The sequence below is a fragment of the Cibotium barometz genome, chromosome 17, assembly GCF_041138505.1.
Source record: "Cibotium barometz isolate CiBa-2024 chromosome 17, ASM4113850v1, whole genome shotgun sequence".
In the NCBI taxonomy this organism is placed as follows: domain Eukaryota; kingdom Viridiplantae; phylum Streptophyta; class Polypodiopsida; order Cyatheales; family Cibotiaceae; genus Cibotium; species Cibotium barometz.
The window spans coordinates 37,201,819-37,228,832 of NC_141062.1; the positions used below are offsets into that span (position 1 = coordinate 37,201,819).

The window sequence follows — 27,014 nt, forward strand, 5'->3', positions numbered from 1 at the left end:
ACACACACACACACAAAAGAAAAGTAGGGTTCTCTCTCTCTCTCTGTGTGTCCGTCTGTCTGTTTCTCTCTCTCTCTGTGTCCGTCTGTCTGTCTGTCTCTCTCTCGCGCGCGGTCGATGGAGGCAGTTGACGAGGTGGGAGCTCTCTCTCTCTCTCTCTCTGTGTATATATATATATATATATACACACACACACACGGAAGGATGAAGAGCAAGCTGAGCTCAGAGAAAGTGGGGTGGCAGTTGCTGTCGACGTGCTTTGTCTTTAGACTAAGGTTTTAACCTTCGGATAATTAACCTTGCTAACGAAGCTGCCATTTACACAAAGCTGGCTTATATTTACAAAACGCTCTCTTCATATTTCATGAATGAAAAATTGTGTAAGATTAAGGAAAGATTTGAATTACATTTTTGATGTGTTGGATGCTATGTCACACATCACACCCTTATAGATCGTGATGGGGGTCTTAATTCATTCTATTGAGTGCTTGTGGATAGGCACCACCCACCCGAGGAGAGATGATTGCAATTAGCATAAAAAATTCCAATATCTCAAAATTCATTTTAGAAAATAGACTTTGTTGCAGTGAAAAATCAATTCAGTGAGTCCTTTTAAACATTAATAAATTATCCCAATTGATTATTGAATCCCCAGAAATTAAACATTTAGAATTAAATCTGCCTCACAATCTACCGCTCAAGCTTAACTTTACATGTTAAAAAGACTGATGATTGCAACGCTAAGACCACCACCCCACCACCCAAAAAGAAGAAAAAAAAGACTGCAAATTTCGATGGCAAATTTACAACTAAGATGAACCAGCTGTTGTATTATTAGCAAACATTGAGATGCACAAGTTATAGCCTTCAAGATAGCTTATCTTATACATGCTTCCAAGAGTAGCAATCATGGAGCCCAAGGATGGAATTTATAACAAAGGCTTACAAAAGAATAGTGCTTAGGGTATGGTAAGCTAAGGATAATGGAAAGCTTGATGGGCTTTGAGATAATTAAGGAAAGCTAATGAAGGATTAGCTTGTAGCATTGGATCGAGAGTGAGTGAGAGAGAGAGAGGGGGGTGAATAGGAGGGTGGGTATTTACTAAGCAGGGATCATATTAGGAGGGGGGTGAATAGGAGGGTGGGTATTAACTTGATGGATTAAGCAGAGCTAATGAAGGATTAATACTGCATTTAGCATAAAACAAGGAGATCCATGAGAGATTAAAAGAGAAATTAGAGAGGGGAAGGGGCTCCATTCCATCCTTCTAAGCATTTGAGGAGGGGGCCAACAAGCTTGTTGGATGTTATGGCATCATACACCTTGTCAAACTCTTGGCCAGGTGATATGGTGTTGGCCCCTGATAGCATTGCCGTGCCGAGCTCGCCCCTCACCAGATCATACAAAGGGCATGTCCTGCATTCCTTAATCTTGTTGGGCACACTTGCATTGCCCTTATCAAACCTTTCCCTGGCTAGTGGCACCTCCACATTTAGCTGAGATTTTAGCTCCTCCTCAAACACTGCCAACTTGGTGAAAAAGTTAGCCTCATATTGCTCCCCCCCTTGCACTGCTCTCTCCACAAACACTTGCCTCAGCTTCTGTATCAAAGGATATGATACATTGGTTGCATCATCAATGAAGGAGAAGATTGGCTGCACCTCTGCCACCTGCAATAGCTCTTTCTCAAAGCAGACAACTTGGCTGCCCTTCTCTACATCTAGCAGTGCCTTTTTGGCAGCTTTGTTAATTGCATCTTTTACTGTGACTTGGAAATGCTCCTCCAAATGCCTTAGATCAACAGCCTGACAAAGTGCCACTAAATAAGTGGAGCACATTAGCTTGAGTACCTCTGCAGCCTCTGCTGCCTTCCTTGCAGAGATTAATCCCAATGAGTTAACATCCTGATTATGCTGCTCTGCACTCTGAACATGATTAGTGACCGGATTAGCGAGATACTGAAGCTCTGATGTATAAGAGGCCATGGCTATCTCCCCTCCTTTAAGACCATAATCCAAGCTTGGGATTGGCCCCCCACTAAGATTAGAGGGTAACCCATTATTGTAGAAATCATTAACAAGCTCAGAGAATTGAGCAAAGATGAGCTTACCAATTGCAGCCAATGCAAGCCTGATGTTATCCATGGACACACCTATGGGTGTGCCTTGGAAATTACCGCCATGGAGTGCCTTGTCGCGGGAAACATCAATGAGGGGATTATCATTAACAGAGTTAATCTCTCTCTGGATTGAGTGGGTGGCTTGCCTAATTACCTCAATCTGGGGGCCTAACCACTGTGGAGAGGTTCTTAATGCGTACCTGTCTTGCTTGGGTTTAGAGAGGGGGTTCATTTGATGAAACTCTTCAGCAGCTTTCATATAAGAGCTCCCACTGAGTATGTGTTCCATGATGGCTGCAGCCTCCATTTGGCCAGGATGATGTTTCAATCTATGTGTTAAACCATCAGTAAACTCGGGTTTACCATGCATCACCTCACAAAAGAATGCTGATAGAATCTCTGCTAGTAGGCCCAGTATGTTGGCATCATAGCATACAATAGAGGCCAATCCAGCACCCACAGAAGTGCCATTAACCAAGGCTAATCCTTCTTTGGGCTTAAGTTCAAAAGGCATTTCAATGCCCACCATTTTGAGACCCTCATCTGCTGAAATTTCCCGCCCATCGGCAGTTTGAACTCTTGAATTTGGGCGGGAAGTGAGCACTCCAGCTATGTAGGAGAGGGGAACAAGGTCTCCAGATGCAGTGATGGTGCCTCTGAGGGGCAAAATGGGGGTCAACTGAGCATTCACAAGCTTCTGCAAAGCTTCTAGGATCTCCCATCTGATGCCAGAGAACCCTTGCATGAGGGTGTTGGTTCTGACCACCATGGCAGCCCTTGTGGTGGAAGGGGGGAGGGCATGATCAGTTTCAGACCGAGGGCGGCCAAAGATGCCAGCATTGAGGAATCTGATGAGCTCTTTTTGGAGTTCAGTGCCTTGCTTTGTTCTCCTATGTGAAGTGGCCCCAAATCCAGTGGTTACTCCATATGTGTCTGTGCCTTTCATGACATTTTGGTGGACCCAATCAGAGCACTCATCAACTCTTGCCTTTGCGGTCTCTGCATCCAGCTCCACTTTCACACTAGAGGGCCTTCTTGCAACGGCTGCTACTTGGGCCACACTCAGATTAGCCCCTTGTATAACCACATCATCATTCTCAAACATTCTCACCATCTCTTTCACTTCATCCACATGGCTCCTTGCCAGCTTTTTGGCAGCCTTAATCCAGTTTAAGGGGTCATCATTATCACTGTTAATACTGAACTCATCAGAGCAAAGTACTAATCCGTTATCTTCTTCTTTGATCATTTGTTGTTGCCCATTGCTCTCAACGCACCCTTGAGCAGGCTGCGGGGTATTGCAACCCTCTGCATGGCTCTCTCCAAACGCCATTTTTGTCGCTTTTCTTGAGGAAACAAAGAGTCAAATTAGATTAGATGGAGAGCTAAGGTTCTGGGTGAAGATAACGATGAATGCAACAAAGATAATGCTATATGGACCTGAGATTGTGAAATTTATCAATTGAAATGGCAAGCTAGAGCTTATATATACTGTTAATTAATCAAAACAAGGATGATAAGATCAGAGAATGGCATGAAGAAAAGCTAAAAAATGATATGTAATAAAACGCTGACAAATGATCACCTACCCTTGATTGGAGTGCAGCGCCACAATGTCAGACTGGTAACGAGCAGAGATGGTAATAGCAAGCAGATAGAGAGGAAGAACACAAAGGGGAGAGGAAGAGGGAAAGGGTGGCAGTAGGTGAAGGCTTGGCGTACAGCGGCAAACGCAAAGGAGAGAGAAAGAGAGAAAGAGCGCGAGATGTTAAGCACCAACCCCATACCACATATATATGTGGGTCGGGCACGACCAACTCATCTCGGCCGTCCATCTCTTCCCACGTATGGACGGCTAGATCTCATCATGGGCCTCCACTCGTGCCGACAGGTCAACCACTACGACTAACGCGGTAGCCTATATCTCTCTTTAACCACCCCCCCGTGACGCTCTCTCTCTCTCTCTCTCTCTCTAAAAAATTAAAAATTAAAAAAACACGCACCCCTTCCGTCACCCTCTCATCATCATACCTTACAGGCCAACCTTTGATGACTCCATGACTCCTTTCTCTCCTCCATTTCTTGTTCTTGAGAAAATATGACATCACACTATGGTCAACACCTAATCATGAAGAATTATTTGCAAGGGCAGAGAGAGAGAGAGTCATATATGATCCATATGATAGTACCAAAGTGTCATTCGAGCTCCGAATCTCTTGATCTGGAGCCCAATGCACATAAATTGCAATGCATGTACACACATATTTCAACATGTGTGCATGCATGTGTGTGTGTGTGTGTGAGAGAGAGAGAGAGAGAGAGAGAGAGAGAGACATGTTAACGTTAAGAGGACTATTTGAGTATGTGTATGTTTATATTAGTAATCAAGCAACTTTGTTTGATGTAATATGAGAATAATTTTTTTTGAAGCTACCAAGATTTTGACACATCTTGGTAACGTTTTTCAAAGTGTGTGAAAATGAAAGCAAAGTACAACATTATTTTCTTCTCCACACATTTATTCACAACCCTACAAACAACGCATATTTATAAGCCTCATGAGAACAAAGTCCTTTGAAATTAATTATTATGAAAACTTCAACATTTAAGCAAAATTCATTTTCATAAAACATAGGCCTTGAAATGAAGCAAGATTGTTTGCTTTGGCATGTGTAAAAATCACACACACTCATCCTACCTACCCCCCCTCCCTCTTGCTCCCATACCCCCTCGGTCCCATTATAATTATGCTTTCTATGGATGGCAACTCTATGTATGGATATGCCCCATACCCATACATAGAGATCTGAGTCCAATAATATTTTCATTTAAGTTTTTCCTACCTTAAGTGGTTCTAAAACTCTAGTTTTTCTTTCATGAAGTTTGTCCATACACTGAGATCGCCAAGTAATGTATCAGACAAACATTCTAACAACAAGATCAATAATATTTGCAATTGTATTTATTTCCAAGTTATGCAAGAAAATCATCGCTTTCAATCAATTATACAAAACCATTTCTAAACTTGATTCTTATAAATGTTTTTTCGTTATGTACTTCCCTTTACTAAGGTGTGAACCAAAAATTCATCTTGCATTGTTTCAATTAATGTTCAAAATATATGTCTGTGGTTTATGATAAAGAGAATTTATTTTTCAATTACTCAAGTGATAGTAGAAAGAATAAAAATGGGTCTTCTCTACGTCCTCTTCCTTGTGACATAAGTGTATGGTAAGCTTAGCATCACCTAGTGGCATTATGATTCTAACTTGAAAGATATACTAGCATTAACGTTTATAAGAATCTTACAACATTCTCAACTTTTTCCTACTAAATTAGAATACATTAGTTGCAATCATCTCAAACCATCCCTATGTTAACTTTTTTCAAATTCTTGATTTATAAGCTTCTAAGTGAATTATCAACAAAATGAAACTTGTGACTAAAGTCCCAAATGCCATTATGTCAATTTTTAGTATTGAGTAGTTTCCTTAGAAATCACAACCCAAGATTCCTATACCAATAATTGCACCTCATATGGGGCCAAGCATTTAATTTCTAGAATTGACATCATAACATGTCTTTTGCTTACGTGCATGCAAGTGCACTAGGGGTGTATGTGTGCACATGAGTGTGTGTGTGTGTGTGTGTGTGTGTGTGTGTGTGTGTGTGTATCATGCACATTCATGTGTGTTCGCATGCTTACATCACCATTAGAAGTAATCAAGCACACAAGAAAAGAAACAAAGCCTCCTTTCAAGCAATTTATGTAAAGGATTGCTCAGCAAAATTAGACTCATGGGTCAAGTCACAGCTAATTTTTATGATTTCTCAACCGCGGCTTCATGGTATCTTTAGTTCTGTAACTAATTCAATCAAAAAGTAAAACTACATGTGGTCGGTGTTCATGTTCACATGAATGAAGTGCCATAAAACATATCTTACTTTTGCACTTCCACAAGGATGAGAACAATTTACCCCAATTTTACTGCAACAAAATGAGAAATCGTTGCATGCACATGTGTATTCAAACACATGCAAGTATACATATTGTTGGGCATCTCTCTATCTATCTCTCTCTCTCTCTCTCTCTCCTTTTTATACTGTTTTTTTTTTCCATCGCTCCCTCTAGAAATGAGACTCGCTTTAAATGGACCCTCCACTTGTCTAGGTAATCAATTACATCTTAGAAATCTTAGATAAGTCCAAATTCTCATAAGCTCCCCCATCCTAGTTGTGTCGCCCATGAGGGTGCTTGTTTTGGAGGTTCTACTATATGGCATATACATCCAAAACCCAAAACCTCAAGGTTATGCTGCCCTCAAGATTCAAGTCAAATGGAAACTGAACTCTTACATGTCATAATTTATCATTTCTTTGGAAATTTCTTTTGGATGAAACATTGTGAGACTTGACTGAAGGCTAAGTATTAAGTGGGGTGTGTGAGTGCGTGCTTGCATGTGTGTACACTTGTTCATGTGGGATGTGTGTGTGTGTGTGTGTGTGCTTGGTCATGTGGCATGTATGTGTGTGTGTGTGTGTGCGCGCGCGTTCACGCACACACCTGTTCATGTGCATGTGTGCGTATCTGTGCATGTACATGTGCTCTACATCTATGTCTACATCTATTTTTTGTGTGGGAGCGTGCATGTGTATGTGTGTGTGCATGTGTATGTGTATGTGCATTCGTCTGTACATACATGCATGTGTGTGTGTGCGTGCGTGTGTGTGTGTGTGTGTGTGAGAGAGAGAGAGAGAGAGAGTGAGAGAGAGTGAGAGATCACTTTTGACCATGCAAACACATGTACTGATCTACATGAAGAAGAGAATCTTTCATATGTATGGCTGGGAAAAAAGACAAAAACAAAAGGAGGTTTTGTTGAACACTCACATAAACACATGTTTTGTGTTGAGAAGCACAACTTTTTTTTTTTGCTTGACCTAAGTAAGAGAGTTGTTTAAATAACGGGCCTCACAATGAAGAGAGTGAACCAAATATGCACACAATAATTAGAATATATAATACTACAAAAGAAATAAAAAGTTAAAGCCACATGGAATTATAAGGACTCTTTATTTGTATTCTTTTTGCACTATGTGGTGGTGGTGATGTCGTTTTGTGTGTGGTGACACAGTGTAATGTGGCAACTTAATATGACCAGACCTTAGAATGAAATGTTGGAAATTTGGTGTGACTTTCAATTGATTCTTATCAGCCTCTCTCTTGTTTGCTTATACACATCTTCACCTCTAATTTATTTTATCAAATCACCCTTGGTTCTTGATGTGGGAAGATATATTTTATTTCTTACACACACTTAAGAGTGTGTGTAAGTGACCTTATCATGTCACTTCACTCGTGCTTCACTTATTCTCACCAATCTACTTTGAGAGTTGTGATTCTCTCTATCTCTCCTTGCTTGCTGCATTTATATGTGTGTTGCTACATTTGTCTCCACTCCAACAATTGGCATCAAAGCAAGGTCTCTTAGTCCTCACCCCCTCGTCAAATTCTCCTCGGGATGCTCTTTTGATTGTCTCATATTGAGCTATCCTCTTAGGTGGAGAAGGTGTAGTGTTTTAGGTTTTGGGGCTTATCCGCATGCTGTAAGGTTTTCATAGACATTCGGGGAGTGTCAATTTGAATTATCTTTGTTCGATTTTGGGTTTTTTTTTTGCATTGCAGAAGATTTGAGCGGAGTTTGGACATTTGGAATCTACTCTTCGAGACCTTTCCAATTATATATAGCATGATGGGCAATTTTGCATATTCAAGAATTTGGGGACTTCTTGAATATGTAAAATTGCCCATCATGCTATATATCATTGGAAAGGTCTCGAAGAGTAGATTCCAAATGTCCAAACTTCGCTCGCTTCTGAGTTGATTTGCAAAAACTTTACCGTGAGCCCATTTTTGTAGAGAGAGAATGTGTACAAATCTTTAAAGGGCCCAATTTGACTCCAAATTTCCCCTAATGGGTACTTTGGATGGTGATACTAGTAGTATAGGTACTTGGATAGTGATACTAGTATTATATGTACTTGGATGATGAGGCACGCCCTATCTCACCAACACTAGACAATACACATACTTTGGAAGGCGATACTAGTTTAGATGTAACTATGGCATCTGCCTCCACACCTCTGACCACAAAACAAGCTAGGTGAGATAGTAGGGATGCACATGCACATGCATTGGTGGCACTTTGTGTGCCAGGGGGATTCACTTTAAGAATATGTGAAATAGCACGAGATTTCAACATAAAGAATTTTTTGATTTCTTTTTTTGAGATAGATTTGCAAAAATACTTAAGGGTATTATTTAAAAGATTTTGAAAAAAAGTTGTAAGTTTATTAAAAAAAGGGTTCATTCTATTTTTACCAAATTCACAAATAAGGATTTTATATATAGGGCTTGAATGCACATGGTGTATACAATTTTTATATAGAGACCTTCCCAAGTTTCTGTGAAAAGGAGCATTATTCCTCATATTCGGTCATGTAAAACTACCAAGTAGGCTTGGGATGCACTTGTTGTGGTTTACCAAGTGTGTAATAATGAGGAGTAATTGGCCTACTTGCATAAAAAATCAAAATTTGAGCATCTGAATGATGAGATTTAGTAGATGAGTTCCTCACAAGGGTCATGGAGTAGCTTACATGTATTAACAATGAGGCCTATTGGGAAAGTTCATTGGTGTCTAACTATTCTCCACAACTTTATCAGATTCATACCAGGGTTTTGCATTTACACTTTGGATCATGATGAAGAGTAACCCCAATGCCCTTAACGTTTGATAAGTTGGTTGCAATGCTCTTGCATAGGAAGAGCAATCTCGACAAAGCCATGCTAGTATGTATGTGGGAGGTCAAGCATCTGCATTGCCAGTCAAAAAGGTGAATGCAAAACCTTTTATTGGAGTGGCTATAAGCCAAAGGTAGAATCAGCTTAGTCTTCTACCAAAGGATGCCGAGAAGGGGGGTGGTGATAAGCGTAAGAAGAAAGCCAAATGTAACTATTGACAAAAGACATGCCATTATATCAATGAATGTAGAAAAAGGCTCGAGTAGGGGAAAAAGAAAGAATCAGCACCCAAGTACTAAAAAGGAGGAGTCAGTAAACTATGCACTAAGTAACTATTGTCAAAAGCCAAAACATTATATTAATGAATGTAGAAAAAGGCTGAAAGAAAGAGTCAAGCATGGTTGTGGGCTTATGCATAAGCACCAAGTGCTAAAAAGGAGAAGTCAACAAACTATGCACAAGATGATTGGGCATTCATTGTGCACTATAGTTATGACCCTTATGTCCATGATGTATGCATGTGTCAATGACAAATCAACATGTCCATGATGTATGCATGTCAATGACCCTTATGTCCATGATGTATGCATGTTAATGACCCTATAGTTATGACCCTTAGGTTCATGATGTATGCATGTTAATGATAGATTAGAATGTTTGGTATTTTGATAGTGGTGCTAGCTAGCATGCACATTAGTTCTTAGCATGATTTGTTTCCTCCCTTGATTCTGCTCCTCAAGGATGGACAAGCACATGTACAAACACTACTCATATCTAGTGAAAGGAGTTAGTAAGGTTGTTCTCACTGCTACAAATGGTGGGACAATCACTCTCTCAAATGTCTTGTTTGTGCTAGGCATTAAAAAGAACTTATTGTCAGTCTTTGCCATTGCTAGGGTAGCCCTAGTGGTCAGATTTATCGATGATAAGTGTACAATTCATGATTGGATGATTAAGACATCATTGTGGTATATCTTATACTCTAAGCCATGGGCTTTATAGGTTGGACAGGTATAAGAGTTTGGCACATAACACACATGCAGTTACTACTGCACGTGCTAGAGTGATGGGGTATAAGAGTTTGGCACATAATTCTTGTTCAGTTACTACCCTTTATACAGATCAAGGGGGGGAGTATATGTCAAAGTTGTTTCATGTGTATATGGCTAAAAAATACATAATGCCTTACACATCTTAACAAAATGGTGTGGCTTATGAAGAACATATCTCTTATGGAGATGGCACATTACATGGTTAAAGGCATGTTTCATGGTTAAAGGCCAGGATTTACCTCATGTTTTTAGGTTGGAGGTAGTTATGTGTGCCACTTATGTGCTAAATAGATGTCCCACCAAGGCCTTGCAAACCCCTTATGAAGCTTGGAATGGGAGGAAGCCCTATGTGGCTCATTTTGTATGTATTTGGTTATCTTTCTTATGCTTTTGGGCCTGAGCAATGACACAATAAGCTGGATGATAAGGTGATAAAATGCATCTTTATAGGATACAACTTAAAAAGCAAAGAGTGTAGACCATCTAGCCCACAAAGCAAATTTTGGTGAGTAGAGATGTATTCTTACGATTGAGAATTCAGTTCAACCCATGCTTTTATGCAAAAAAAAATAGAAAAATATATACTCATAAGACATCTTTGATATACTCCTACCTTGGTACAATGGCGAGCGGCCATATGTGGAGGAGCAAATGAATGCTCAACAAGGTGCTACAAATCAACCCACTCCAGTTGAAAATCAGCTCAAATTTCAACCCACAAATTAAGCAATTGATGAGGCAATTATAAATGATGAAATGAATGAGAAAAGAGAGCAGCCATACAGGTGTCCAAGGGTATGCCCTAGTGCAGACATTGTGGGACAACAAATTAGCTACTCCTTTACCTAGCAAGATACATGCAAGTTCTCATCATGCATCTTATTCCTTTGTGGATAATGCTCTCATTTCTAGTACATGCAATCCTAAAAAAGGAACCTATTTCCTTTGAGGAAGCACATGAAAATGATCATTAGATGTAGGCCATGCAGAATGAGTATGATTCAATCTTAAAAAATGACACTTGGTATTTAGTAGATTTGCCTTATGGTAAAATGGCCATTGGTACGAAGTGGGTTTTAAGTTTAAGCGCAAAGTTGATCGTAGTGTTGACCTCTACAAGGCTTATTTTGCAAAGGGTTATGCTCATGAGAAGGGCATAGATTATAATGAGACCTTTGTATCTACATCTCGTGTATGACTATAATTAGGTGCATTATTACATTGGCAGGGCATCATGGTGGGAATAAACATTAATTGGATATCAAGATTGCCTTCTTAAATGGTGATTTTCATGAGGATGTTTATCACGGTATCTCATCCTAATGGTTTTGTTGAGAAGGGACAAGAGTCTAAAGTATGCAGGTTAAGAAAAGCTTTATATGGCCTTAAGTAGGCTCCCAGAGTATGCTATGAGAGGATAAATGCATACTTGGTTGCAAATAGTTTTTTACATACTTGGTTGCACTCAATCCCTTGGCTTATTATATGCTAAGGGGGTGATATTCAACTCCTACATGCTTTTAGTGATTTTGATTAGGTTGGATATTATGACACGTGAGTGTCCACTAATGGTTATTTCTTTCATCTTGGTGATTCACGTATATCATGGCTCAACATAAGACACTTCGACCTGTGAAGCTAAGTATAGGCACTTTTTTCCTCTTTAGGAGGTTTTTTCCCCCACTCGTACTCTTATGAGTGTGTAAGTGACCTTCTTATCATGTCACTTCACTCGTACTTCACTTATTCTCATCAATCTAGTTTGAGTGTTGTGCTTTTCTCTCTCTCACCTTGGTTGCTGCATCTGTTTGTGTGTGTTGCTACCTTCATCTCCAATCTAACAACATTTACACCACATAATTTCTAATCTCTTCTTTTGAGTCTCCTACCACAAATTTGGCTAATTATCCCCACATCAAAAGTATCTTCTCTCTTTCTGCTCGTGTTATTTCTTTACAGTATCTTCTTTGTATATAATAGACTCTCTCTCTCTCTCTCTCTCTCTCTCTCTCTCTCTCTCTATATATATATATATATATATATATATATATATATATATATATATATATATATATATGCATTACACACACACATTATCTTCTTTGTATATAATAGACTCTCTCTCTCTCTCTCTCTCTCTCTCTCTCTCTCCCTATATATATGTGTGTGTGTGTGTGTGTGTGTGTGTGTGTGTGTGCATTACACACACACACACATTAGTGAAAGAGGCAATTAGAGCTCCATATACCTCTCTTTAGGTGTATGAAGAGTTTGTAAGCATGGGCAAATTAGTAAGCAGGCATGTAAAATTGTACATGTAGTGCCTCATATGCATCCATCATCATATGTAATGTCTTTCACTCGTGTATAGCAAAGGTGGCATACTAGTGTTGTTGATATCAATGTCCAAAGAAGGTAAAGGAATAAGAAGTGATGTATTTAAATAAAAATTGTAAAGAGTAAAGCTAGGAAAGTTGTCTATTTGAGGAGTAAAGAAAGTGCATCAATCTCAAAGAAGTAATTTACTTTTGAAAAAAATATATAAATGGAAAAGAGAATATATCAAGGATGAAGAACAACAATATATTTAAACAAAAAAATAAGCTCTGGTTAATAACAACCCATGAGGTCTTACTTTTAAGATGTGTTAAGGAACAATCAAGTTTTCTAATCATCTAATTAAGGATGTTAGATTAATGAGAAATGGATTTTGCAAAGATTTGGCATTGATTACATCTTTAAAAAGAGATCATTTCACAAAAGAAAATCATTTCAATAAATATAATGATTGCAAATTTCACTTTAACACAATGATCCAACAATAACCCTCATATTAATACTTAAGGTCTACTATTTTTGAGCAAAAAAGGTTTTTTAAGTGTCCAAGAAAAAGGACAATGTAACAATTCCAAAAGCTTTCCATAGATTTCTATTTTTAATATACATATTATAAAAATGCCATGAATTTATGCATTGTCTATTCTTTAAGACTTCTCCTCTCACGATTTAGCTTTATTGAAGAAGTTTAGTGAGTTGTCTAAGCACGCACTATTAGCCCTCTCAATCATTAAAATCTTCTCAAAGGCTCTCCCACTTTCATCAAAAAATAATTTGTTGGAGAAAATAGGTGGGAATGCTCTATGTAATACTCTTTAAAGTAAACAAGATATAGTACCACATGTTGTGTCATTGTCAAGTACTACACAATAAAATATAAGATCTTGCTCTTTCCATACTATTTTAATGAAGAAAGTGTGCTACAATTTGTCTTGTATGTCAAAAACCAATAGTCATGCAAGAATTTCACCCTTGAAACTTTTCACTCTTAACATTATGTTTGCTTGGCATATGAAAAAGGCCATAACTTTTGCATCATTTTACATCCTATGTCTAAATATAAATCAAACTACTAATATAGATTTCATAAGTCTTACCATAACTTTTACATCCTATGTCTAAATATAAGTGAAACTACTAATATAGATTTCATAAATCTTATCATAAATTTAGTTTTTTCAAACTAAAATGAGCATTCTTGTTAAAGACTTAAATTTTGTATTATAAAGCCCATCTAAGAAGTTTTCCCTATTAAAGACTTAAAATGAGCATTCTTGTTAAAGACTTAAATTTTGTATTATAAAGCCCATCTAAGAAGTTTTCCCTATTAGTATAATTCCTCCCTAATTCATTTTGAAAATCCAACATTTATCTTGATTTTTTAAATGACTCATTTATACATATATATTATATGAAAGGGATAGAAAATGTATATTGTTTATCATTTCTAAGGTAAAAGCATGTTTATGGCACTAGTATTAATCGACTTGATAAATTCTATCACTCTCCATACTCACTATACTAGTACCAACAAGCCAAATCCTTAATACCAACAAGACAAATCCTTTTTCTTACAAATGTGGGCATGCATTTAATTCTGTTCCATAAAAGAAGTAGATTATATCCTTTCTTGAGTGATTTTTAAAAAAATCTAGAAAGTTTCTTGGGATATAATGTAAACTCTGGAGCTAGATTTCTACTTAATTTGAGCCAAGAGTTTGTATTTATTTTGTTTTAAAAAACTTAAGTAGGTGTTTTGGGCTAAGAGATGTACATTATCAAAATGCTTGCCAATGGTATTCTGAGCTGGACGGTTTCACTTATAGGTACAACTTTAAAGGTCATACAAGGAAGTGGGTGTCAAATTTTTTTATCAATGAAATTATGTGGAGCGATCATGATCTATATCATGTAGTTAACTAAGTAAAATTTAATTCAGTCGTTCGCAATGCCAAAATTGCATGTCTTAATTTTTTGCTATCAAAAGTTAAGCATATGGCCTAATGTCAACCAATTACATCCTCTAGTAACTCTGTACAGTGCTTTTCCATACATGATTACTAGAGGAACTTGGGCCACATCGTTGGTCCACAGGATGAGAATTCAGTCCTTCCCTAAATTTATATAGCCTAAAAGTATGCCTCATGCATGGTGGCTTGCATATATATTTATGTAGGGAGGATGCATAAAGAATTTGGTTGCTAAACCAAACCTAAGATACATTCTTAGAAGAATACATGTCTCTGCGTGCGTGTGTGTGTGTGTGTGTGTGTGTGTGTGTGTGTACGTATATGTGTGTGCAACAATGCATACATACATACATATATATATATATATATATGTATGTATGTTTGTATGTATGTATGTATGTATATACATACATACACACATACATACGTACATATGTACGTACATACATGCATACATACACACACACACACACACAATGTACGTACGTACGTACGTGTATATATATATATATGTATGTATGTATATATACCTATATATATAAATACATATATACACATATATATGTATTTATATACACACACAATGCAGTCTCCCTATCTCTCTTTGGATGCATGAAGAACTAGCAAGTAAGGACACATTAGTGAAAGAGAGCAATAAGAGCTCCATCTACCTCTCTTTAGGTGTATGAAGAGTTTGTAAGCATGGGAAAATTAGCAAAGTAAGCCATGTAAAATTGTATGTGTAGGTGCCTCATATGCACCTCTCATCATATGTTATTTCTTTCACTCATATATAGCAACGGTGGCATACTAGTGTTGTTGATATCAATGTCCATAGAAGGTATAAGAATAAGAAGTGATGTACTCAAACAAAAATTGTAAAGAGTAAAGATATGAAAGCTTTCTATTTGAGGACCAAGGAAAGCACAATAATCCCAAAGACATAATTTTCTTCCAAAAAAATTATACAAATGAACTAAGAAAAGATAACCCATCAAGGATGAAGGATAATAATATTTTTCAACAAAAAAATCAAGCTTCAGCTAAGAACAATCATGTGGTCTTACTTTTAAGATGTGTTATAAGAACAATCAAGTTTTCTAGTCATCTAACTTTTGATGTTTGAATGAGGAATGGATTCTGCAAAGATTTGGCATTGATTAATTCTTTAAAAGATATTTTTTCAAAAAAGAAAATCTTTTCAATGAATATAATCATTGTAAATTCACTTCAACATAGTGACCCAAACAATAAACTGAGCCAAGAGTTTGTTTTGTTTTAAAATTTTCCTCCATATCACCCATTCATTCCTTGAAGATTTTTGCTTGAGTATGTATGTATGCATTCTATCAAAGCCTAAATACCATTTTATTTGAATGTGAATTGGGGGAACTTTTATGAATTGGGGGGCACTTTGATGATGCTTTTTTACATACTTTAAAGTTAAAGGCCTCTTGGTCAAGCATCCATACACATGTTGTTTTGTTTTACTAAATTAAAAGTTTATAATAATAAGTTTACTTTCATAAATAATGTATGTAAGTGGATAATTATGGCTAGTTGTAATTGTTGGTAATTAAGTAGTTTGGATTGAATTAAGGAACAAGTGTGAGAGGATACTTAAGGAGGTGTTTTGGGCTAGGTGGTCACTTAGAGTTACGTTATCAAAATGCACGCCAATGCAAACCTACTTAAGTAGGTGTTATGAGCTAGGCAGCCTCACTTGTAGGCACAACTTAAAAGGTCGTGCAAGGGAGTATGTGTCAATTTTTTTAACAATGAAATTATGTGGAGTGATTTGTATCACGTAGTTAACTAAGCAAAATTTAATTCACTTGTAATGTCAAAATTGCAACAAGACAAATCCTTAATTCCTACAAATGGGGCCATGCATTTTATTACATTCCATAAAGAAAGTAGATTATATCCTTTTGTTATATGCACATTATATGTGTATATACTAGGAGGCTAACCCACATTAGGCTTGTGAGCATGGGAGCATGGGATTAAGCTCTTGTGGAGCATGGATTAGGACTAACCTTAAGGGTTAAGGTTACGGTCAGGCATCCAAGGGTCACACATGGAAAATGGAAAGTCAAGTCACTTGAGGACCCTCCTATAAAATAGGGGCATGGGGCACACTCAAGGGGGGCTTGGAGGCTTGGAGGCTTAGGCTATGGTCTCTTGTGTGAAGAGGATCATATCTACTCACCTACCATTTCACACTATAGCTACATGCTATTGGATTGGAGTTATACCTCTTGATGATATGGGACATCAAGGTAGAGGTATGATGTATTTCATTTATAATTCATGTGTGCATCCCTTGGGCTTGGGGGTGGTCGGGTGGATGAGTTTATGCTGGATTTATGCATGTTTATTCATAACAATTATCTAGAGAGATCTTAGGGTTTTAACAGTGGTATCAAAGCAATCCCTAGTTAATTGTTGTTATTATTTTTTAATTGTAATTTTTGGAATTTTTTGAAGAAAATTTAAATTTTTACTAATAAAAAATATTATTTTGTTGATTTGTGTTGATGATTTGCATGTGGATCATCGATATGGTGATTGGAACACGTGTTACTACTATTCAATGGACGAATCGACATTGCGGGGGAATTCCATGAGTTTAATGCTATTTTTTTCTATTTTTGTGGTTAAAAATAAGCATTAATGGATTTTTTTAACAAAAATACCACATATTTTAGTGTGGATATTTTTTGTAGAATGGATTCCCTAAATTTTTAGAATTTTAAAGAAAATTTTTCTAATTTTTTTAAAAAAATTTAGAGCATTTTTATGGTTAAAAATATATTTTTTATACACTTTTGTGGGTTTTCCCGCGGATATGCGATCAAATTTCTGCCGATTTTCTGCTGAAATTCAGTAGGGGCAGTATGTTGATGCATGGAATGCTCTCCCGTGTGCCTGGGATCCTCTTTGTCTCTCAATTCCGAATTTTCCTCTCGCGTGTATAAACCTCTCTTAAAAAAACATATTTTTTATTAATATTAATCATAATTATGATTTAATTATGATTAAAAAATGATTAATTAAAAGTTAATCCTTCTTCTTGATTAAGATTAATAGAGAAGAGAAGATGGTGAATAGAGAGAATGGAAGGGAGAAGAAGGAGAGGAAAGAGAGGAGAAGAGAGAGGGAGTCTTCTCACTCTCTCCCTCTCTCAATTTTTTGCGCAAACGCGCGCCGGGGGGGGGGGGGGGGGGGGCCTATCATGGGTCAGTTGATCAGTTTGTTTTGGTGGATTTTATTGGATGTTTTCCAAGTTTTATATGGACTCATCAGGTTCTGCCTAGATCACTTGTGTTGTCTAGGGGTTTTTAATGAGTGTTACACACATGTGTTTCACTTGCTTACTTTGGAGTTTTGCTTGAACAAACACCACGTTCATATACTCCGCATTGATGAGTTGGCCACCAATTTTAATGCTTCTTTTGGCATGATTATTAACCAAAAGCCATTAGATGGCATGCATTGATTATTATGATTCGAGGAGCTTTTATGCTTTTATCCATGGTTTTACAAGGATCTTTTGATCTTTTGAATAATTTTATGTGCTTTGAAGGTAGCATTTGCCTTTATTTTTTGCATATAATTTTCAAGTATTTTTCTTGTACTCTTGTACATATTCCAACTCAAATTCCTAATTGCTTATGTATCTACGTGAGTTATTTTTCTACCCTAACTTTATTGTTTATTGGGTAGTTATCATTAGAAAGGCGCCAATAATTCAATTTCTTTTCTAAATGATGTACTCAGAAAGAGTTATTCCTTGATGTAGTCTCAAGTATATAGAGATAGGTTTAAGTATGTGAAAGTATGGGATAAGGCCATTCCTTTTATACAAGATTTTATTCATATTTCTTAGACGGCATACTAGGGAGTTTCACATTGGTAAGGTATGTATGGGTGGTATCATGGTGGTATGGGACACTAGTGATCCCTCACATATATTATCTTATGGGATAATTTGGGTGCAAGATTGTTGCTTTGCTTACATCACTTAGCATGTTGACCTCAGCATTCAAAGACAATCTCATTTTCTAAATTTGCTAGAAGTTATAGTGTGGGCATTCTCTAGATAAACTTCTTTTATCTATAGCCTGCATGTATTGGATGAGTGTAATCTCGTCAACATTTTCACTTGTTGAAATCTCTTTCTTTAGAAGTTCAACGAGTTTATCTTATTGTGTTCGGATTAAGGAAATTTGGATTTTTCCTTTGTTGGCATTTCTTTCTCTAAATTTCATACTTTAGGTGATTTGTATAATCAACCTGATGGTTTACAGATGAACATATGTGACTTATCGAGACGTTGATGACTCTCTATGTTGATATGGATAACTCAGGAGATGTCGATAATTCCATGTGCAGATGTGGGTACGTCGAGGCGCCGATGAATCCCTGGTTACTGCTGTTATAATGCCATGTTTTCTTACTTTATTCCGAATGGTTTACAACGAGGAAACTACTTTGAGTATGAATTGCTCTGATCATCTGCACTCTGATGGGCAAACAGAGCGTATGAATCAGATTGTGAGGATATGCTTTGTGTATATGTCTCTGGAAAAGCATCAAATTGGGAAAAATATCTTTCAATGATGGAATTTGCCTATAACAGTTTTAAACATACGGCTGTTGGTTTTAGTCCGTTCATGCTAATGTATGGGTATTAACCCAAGGCACCTATTGATGTCAGGCTTAAGGACATCGAGCTTGATGCATCAAGGGATTTCTTGCGTGATATGCAGGAAATGCTGACCGAAGCTCGGGTTTCTGTCAGGAGTGCTCAAGATAGGGCACGGTTCTATGCTAATAGAGGACGCTCAATTTGGTCTTTTGAACTAGGAGCGTTAGTTTATTAAGTTCCTAAAGATTTTCAGACTTTGTCAAAAGAAAAATGCTCGAATTTATCTCCTAGATATTGTGGCCCATTTCGATTTATACATCGGATTGACACGGTTCCATATGAACTTAAACTACCTCCACATGTTAGAGTTCATCCAGTCTTTCATATCAATAGATTGAAAGGGAAACTGGGAGGTGAAGATAACATAGTTACTCCTCAAGAACTCGTTGAAGTCAAAGAATTATCCTATGTTCCACATGAACCTTATAAGGTACTTGAATTCAAGGAAAGGAAACTTTGTAGTTGACTAATCCCTGAGGTTAAAATTAGTTGGAAAGATAGGGAAATAGAGGATTCGACTTAGGAGTCGAGAGATATTGTTCAGTGCAGTTCTCCTTCTTTTCATTGCAAGAGTGCAATGTTTTGAGAGAGGGGAAGTATGTTATATGCACATTATGTGTGCATATAACATACTAGGAGGCTAACCCACATTATGCACATTATGTGTACATATACTAGGAGGCTAACCCGTATAGTATATGCACATTATGTGTGCATATACTAGGAGGCTAACCCACATTAGGCTTGTGAGCATGGGAGCATGGGTTAGGACTAACCTTAAAGGTTAAGGTTAGGGTCAGGCATCCAAGGGTCACACATGGGAAATGGAAAGTCAAGAGTCACTTGAGGGTCCTCCTATATAATAGGGGCATGGGGCACACTCAAGGGGGGCTTGGAGGCTTGGAGGCTTAGGTTACGGTCTCTTATGTAGAGGATCATATCTACTCACCTACCATTTCACACTATAGCTACATGCTATTGGATTGGAGTTATACCTCTTGATGGTATGGGACAAGGTAGAGGTATGATGTATTTCATTTATAATTCATGTGTGCATCCCTTGGGCTCGGGGGTGGTCGCGTGGATGAGTTTATGCCTGATTTATGCATGTTCATGCATAACAATTATCTAGAGAGATCTTAGGGTTTTAACAGCGGTATCAAAGCAATCCCTAGTTAATTGTTGTTATTTTTTCTTTTTTATTATAATTTTTAAAATTTTTTGAAGTAAATTTAAATATTTACTAATAAAAATGTTATTTTGTTGATTTGTGTTGATGATTTTCACGTGGATCATCGATATGGTGATTGAAACACGTGTTACTACTATTCAATGGACAAATCGACGTTGCGGAAAAATTTCATGAGTTTAATACTATTTTTTTCTATTTTTTGTGGTTTAAAATAAGCATTAATGGAATTTTTTTACAGAAATACCACATATTTTAGTGTGGATATTTTTTGTTGAATGGATTCCCTAAATTTCTAGAATTTTTAGGAAATTTTTTGTAATTTTTTAAAAATGTTTAGAGCATTTTTACGGTGAAAAATATATATTTTTATACACTTTTGCGGGTTTTTCCGCGGGTATGCGATCAAATTTCTACCGATTTTCCGCTAAAATTCAGTAGGGGGCATTATGTTGATGCATGGAATGCTCTCCCATGTGCGTGGGATCCTCTTCGTCTCTCAATTCTGAATTTTCCTCTCGCGTGTATAAACCTCTCTTAAAAAAACATATTTTTTATTAATATTAATCTCTCCCTCTCAATTTTTTGCGCAGACAGGGAGGGGGGGTTCGATTCAGGCGGTGAAAAAAAACGCTACCCCCCCAAAGAATAAATTTTAAGGTTTTTTAAAAAACCTTAGCTACAAAGGTTTAAATTCTTGGTTTTTTAATTTTTTTAAAAAAAATCCCAAAAAAAGAGCTTTTCAAAGCTTGAAAAAAAAAGCTTTAAAAAAGGGGGGAGAAAATATAAGATTTGAGAAAAAAAAAATCTCTGAAATTTGTGAATTTTTTTCTCTTAAAACCTTTGGTTTTTCGCATTCTCGGGAAACCTTTTGGCTTTCCGAATTCTGGAAAATCTTTTGACCTTTCAGATTCCGGAAACTTTTGACCTTTCACATTTCGATTTTTTTGGTCTTTCCATTTTCCTGAAACTATTGGCTTTCCGTATTCCGTGAAAACCGTTGGGATTCCGAAATTTTTTGACTATTCATATTCTAAATGTGTTCGGGGTTAATTAAAAATTTTAAAAAAATCCTAAAAATTAGTGAAAAATTAGACAAAGGTTATTTTAAATTTTTGAAAAATGTGGGATTGGTGTTTGGCATGTGGTGTGTCCATTCGGGCGCCCGTGACCATTCCGATTCCTTTAAATATATATATTTTTGACCTAAAAATTTAGAAAATCCATTAAACTTATAAATTTTTATTGGATTTGAGAATTGTCGGGTAGAATTGGAAATTTTGTGAACGATGGGATTCTCAGAAAAAATTAGGAATATTCTAGAAATTATTTTTAGAAATCCTAAAAATTAGTATTTTTAAAAATATCAATGGTATTTTGACAAATTCAATTGCTAAAATTTTTTTGGAAAAATATAGGTTTGGAATGCCATAAGATAGGTTTTGTGGAATTCAAAATTATCATATTTTGAGGCCCTATAAAATTAGAAAAAATTAGGAAAAAAAAATCATGATAATTCTTCTTCTCGAGAATTTAATATTTTTGAGGGTTATTTAATGTTGAAGTATGTTTTCTCGTGCTGACATTAGATAGATGCGGGTTATTCGCATATTATTAATACGATTGTACCTCGTATTAGTAGTTATTTCTATTTGGATTAATTCTAAACGATGTTTTCATGATTTTTTACCATTGTTTAGCCATTCTTTTCGGACATGTTCCTTAATTTCTTTTGATGGCTATAATTTGCGTTCAAAGTGTGTTTCACCTTTGATACTTTTCCATGATAATTTATTTTGCACTTATTTAAGTGTGGTTTATGCTTAATTTCTTAAGCCTAAGACAAATTCTATCATGGGTCAGTTGATCGATTTGTTTTGGTGGATTTTATTGGATGTTTTCCAAGTTTTATATGGACTCATCAGGTTTTGCCTAGATCACTTGTGTTTAGGGGTCTTTTAATGAGTGTTACACACATGTGTTTCACTTACTTACTTAGGAGTTTTGCTTGAACAAACACCACGTTCATATACTCTGGATTGATGTGTTGGCCACCAATTTTAATGCTTCTTTTGGCATGATTAATGACCATTAGATGGCATGCATTGATTGTTATGATTTGATAAGCTTTTATGCTTTTATCCATGGTTTTACAAGGATCTTTTGATCTTTTGAATACATTTATGTGCTTTGAAGATAGCATTTGCCTTTATTTTTTGCACGTAATTTTTAAGTATTTTTCTTGTACTCTTGTACATATTCCAACTCAGATACCTAGTTGCTTATGTATCTAGGTGAGTTGTTTTTCTACCCTAACTTTATTGTTTATTGGGTAGTTATCATTAGAAAGGTGCCAATAATTCAATTTCTTTTCTAAATGATGTAGTCGGAAAGAGTTATTCCTTGATGTAGTCTCAAGTATATAGAAACAGGTTTTAGTATGTGAAAGTCTGGGATAAGGCCATTCCTTTTATACAAGATTTTATTCATATTTCTTAGACGGCATACTAGGGAGTTTCACATTGGTAAGGTATGTATGGGTGGTATCATGGTGGTATGGGATGCTAGTGATCCCTCACATATATTATCTTATGGGATAATTTGGGCGCAAGATTGTTGCTTTGCTTACATCACTTAGCATGTTGATAACATTCAAAGACAATCTCATTTTCTAAATTCGCCAGAAGTTATAGTGTGGGCATTCTCTAGATAAACTTCTTTTATCTATAGCCTGCATGTATTGATGAGTGTAATCTCGTCAATATTTTCACTTGTTGAAATCTCTTTCTTTAGAAGTTCGAGTTTATCTTATTGTATTCGGATTAAGGAAATTTGGATTTTTCCTTTGTTGGCATTTCTTTCTCTAAATTTCGTACTTTAGGTGATTTATATAATCAACCTCATGGTTTACAGATGAACATATGTGACTCATCAAGACGATGACTCTCTATGTTGATATGGATAACTCGCGAGACGTCGATAATTCCATGTGCAGATGTGGGTACGTCGGGGCGCTGATGAATCCCTGGTTACTGCCGTTATAATGCCATGTTTTCCTACTTTATTATTCCGAATGGTTTACAACGAGGAAACTACTTTGAGTATGAATTGCTCTGATCATCTGCACTCTGATGGGAAAAGTGAGCGTATGAATCAGATTGTAGAGGATATGCTTTGTGTATATGTCTCAGGAAAAGCATCAAATTAAGAAAAATATCTTCCAATGATGGAATTTGCCTATAGCAGTTTTAAACATACGGCTATTGGTTTTAGTCCGTTCATGCTTATGTATGGGTATTAACCCAGGGCACCTATTCATGTCGATCTTAAGGACATCGAGCTTGATGCATCGAGGGATTTTTTACGTGATATGCAGGAAATGCTGACCGAAGCTCGGGTTTCTGTCAGGAGTGCTCAAGATAGGGCACGGTCCTATGCTAATAGAGGACGCTCAATTTGGTCTTTTGAACCAGGAGTGTTGGTTTATTTAAAAGTTCCTAAAGATTTTCAGACTTTGTCATCAAAAGGAAAATGCTTGAATTTATCTCCTAGATATTGTGGTCCATTTCAATTTATACATCGGATTGACACGGATGTGTATGAACTTAAACTACCTCCACATGTTAGAGTTCATCTAGTCTTTCATATCAATAGAATGACAGGAAAACTGGGAGGTGAGGATAACATAGTTACTCCTCAAGAACTCGTTGAAGTCGAAGAATTATCCTATGTTCTACATGAACGTGATAAGGTACTTGAATTTAGGGAAAGAAAACTTTGTAGTTGACTAATCCCTGAGTGTAAATTAGTTGGAAAGATAGGGAAATAGACGATTCGACTTGGGAGTCGGTTGATATTGTTCAGTGCAGTTCTCCTTCTTTTCATTGCAAGAGTGCAATGTTTTGAGAGAGGGGAAGTATGTTTTATGCACATTATGTGTGCATATACTAGGAGGCTAACCCACATTAGTAGGCTTGTGAGCATGGGAGCATGGGTTAGGACTAACCTTAAGGGCTAAGGTTAGGGTTAGGCATCCAAGGGTCACACATGGGAAATGGAAAGTCAAGAGTCACTTGAGGGCCCTCCTATATAATAGGGGCATGGGGCACACTCAAGGGGGGCTTGGAGGCTTGGAGGCTTAGGCTATGGTCTCTTGTGTAGAGGATCATATCTACTCACCTACCATTTCACACTATAGCTACATAGCTACATGCTATTGGATTGGAGTTATACCTCTTGATAGTATTGGACATCAAGGTAGAGGTATGATGTATTTCATTTATAATTCATGTGTGCATCCCTTGGGCTCGGGGGTGGTCGGGTGGATGAGTTTATGCCTGATTTATGCATGTTTATGCATAACAATTATCTAGAGTGATCTTAGGGTTTTAACAGTGGTGTCAAAGCAATCCCTAGTTAATTATCGTTATTTTTTCTTTTTTATTGTAATTTTTTGAAGTAAATTTAAATATTTACTAATAAAAATACTATTTTACTAATTTGTGTTTATGATTTGCACGTGGATCATCGATATGGTGATTGGAACGCGTGTTACTACTATTCAATGGACGAATCGACGTTGCGGGGGAATTTTGTGAGTTTAATGCTATTTTTTTCTATTTTTTTGTGGTTAAAAATAAGCATTAATGGAATTTTTTACAAAAATACCACGTATTTTAGTGTGGATATTTTTTGTAGAATGGATTCCCTGAATTTCTAGAATTTTTAGGAAACTTTTTCTAATTTTTAAAAATTTTTAGAGCATTTTTATGGTTAAAAATATTTTTTTATACACTTTTGCGGCCGCGGGTATGCGATCAAATTTCTACCAATTTTCTGCTGAAATTCAGTAGTTAGGGGGCAGCATGTTGATGCATGGAATGCTCTCCCGTGTGCGTGGGATCCTCTTCGTCTCTCAATTCTAAATTTTCCTTCCACGTGTATAAACCTCTCTTAAAAAAACATATTTTTTATTAATATTAATCATAATTATGATTTAATTACGATTAAAAATGATTAATTAAAAGTCAATCCTTCTTCTTGATTAAGATTAACAGTGAAGAGAAGATGGTGAATAGAGAGAATGGAAGGGAGAAGAAGGAGAGGAAAGAGGGAAGAAGAGAGAGGGAGTCTTCTCACTCTCTCCCTCTCTCAATTTTTTGCGCAAACAGGGAGTGGGGGGGGTTCGCTTCAGGTGGCGAAAAAAACGCTACCTCCCCCAAAGAAAAAAATTTAAGGTTTTAAAAAAAACCTTAGCTACAAAGGTTTAATTTTTTAAAAAAATTTCCAAAAAAAAGAGCTTTTCAAAGCTTGAAAAAAGGGGGGGAGAAAATATAAGATTTGAGAAAAAAAAATCTCTGAAATTTTTTCTCTTAAAAATCTCTTAAGGGAGGGGGGGTTCGCTGCAGGTGGCGAAAAAAATTGCTACCCCCCCCCCCCCAAAATTTTTTTTAAGGTTTTTAAAAAACCTTAGCTACAAAGGTTTTAATTCTTGCTTTTTTTAAAAAAATTAAAAAATTCCAAAAAAAGAGCTTTTCAAAGCTTGAAAAAAAAAGCTTTAAAAAAGGAGGGAGAAAATATAAGATTTGAGAAAAAAAAATCTCTGAAATTTTTTCTCTTAAAACCTTTGGCTTTCCGCATTCTCGGGAAACCTTTTGGCTTTCCGAATTCCGAAAAATCTTCTGACCTTTCGGATTATTTCGGAAACTTTTGACCTTTCACATTCCGACTTTTTTTGTCTTTTCATTTTTCTGAAACTATTGGCTTTCCGTATTCCGAGAAAACCATTGGGATTTCAAAATTTTTTGACCGTTCGTATTCTAAATGCGTTCAGGGTTAATTAAAAATTTCAAAAAAATTAAAAATTAGTAAAAAATTAGACAAAGGTTATTTTAAATTTCTAGAAAATGTTGGGTTGGTGTTTGGCATGTGGTGTGTCCATTCGGGCGCCCGTGACCATTCCGATTCCTTTTAAAATATATATTTTTGACCCAAAAATTTAGAAAATCCATTAAAATTATAAATTTTCATTGGATTTGAGAATTGTCGGGCGGAATTGGAAATTTCGTGAACAATGGGATTCTTAGAAAAAATTAGAAATATTCTAGAAATTATTTTTAGAAATCCTAAAAATTGGTATTTTTTTAAATATCAATGGTATTTTGGCAAATTAAATTGCTAAAATTTTTTTAGAAAAATATAGGTTTTGAATGCCGTAAGATAGGTTTTGTGAAATTCAAAATTATCGTATTTTGAGGCCCTATAAAATTAGGAAAAATTAGGAAAAAATCATGATAATTCTTTTTCTCGAGAATTTAATATTTTTGAGGGTTAGTTAATGTTGAAGTATGTTTTCTCGTGCTGACATTAGATAGATGCGGGTTATTCGCATGTTATTAATACGATTGTACCTCGTATTAGTAGTTATTTCTGTTTGGATTAATTCTAAACGATGTTTTCATGATTTTATACCATTGTTTAGCCATTCTTTTTGGATGTTCTTTAATTTCTTTTGATGGCTATAATTTGCGTTCAAAGTGTGTTTCACCTTTGACACTTTTCCATGATAATTTATTTTGCACTTATTTAAGTGTGGATTATGCTTAATTTCTTAAGCCTAAGACGAATTCTATCATGGGTCAGTTCATCGGTTTGTTTTGGTGGATTTTATTAGATGTTTTCCAAGTTTTATATGGACTCATGAGGTTCTGCCTAGATCACTTGTGTTGTCTAGGGGTTCTTTAATGAGTGTTACACACATGTGTTTCACTTGCTTACTTTGGAGTTTTTCTTGAACAAACACCATGTTCATATACTCCGGATTGATG

At 36.3% G+C, this 27,014-nt stretch overlaps 1 protein-coding gene across 2 annotated transcripts; it reads right to left on the reverse strand.

The window, feature by feature from the left end:
• Positions 1 to 802: 802 nt before the first annotated feature.
• LOC147629957 (phenylalanine ammonia-lyase-like) lies at positions 803 to 4,085 on the reverse strand. Of its 2 annotated transcripts, none has more exons than XM_086811503.1 (2): positions 3,710 to 4,085; positions 803 to 3,466 (listed from the first exon to the last, which is right to left on the reverse strand). In XM_086811503.1, exon 2 carries the CDS (start codon positions 3,451 to 3,453, stop codon positions 1,237 to 1,239), a length of 2,217 nt encoding a protein of 738 aa, XP_086667629.1. In that variant the 5' UTR covers positions 3,454 to 3,466; positions 3,710 to 4,085; the 3' UTR covers positions 803 to 1,236. The 2 variants fall into 2 exon arrangements, with proteins under 2 accessions (XP_086667629.1, XP_086667628.1); XM_086811502.1 differs by having other exon boundaries at positions 803 to 3,461; positions 3,710 to 3,889.
• Positions 4,086 to 27,014: the final 22,929 nt, after the last annotated feature.

Bases quoted from the DNA above. Each gene is read 5' to 3' on its own strand.
- LOC147629957 (XM_086811503.1), bottom strand. From the start codon at position 3,453: ATGGCGTTTGGAGAGAGCCATGCAGAGGGTTGCAATACCCCGCAGCCT.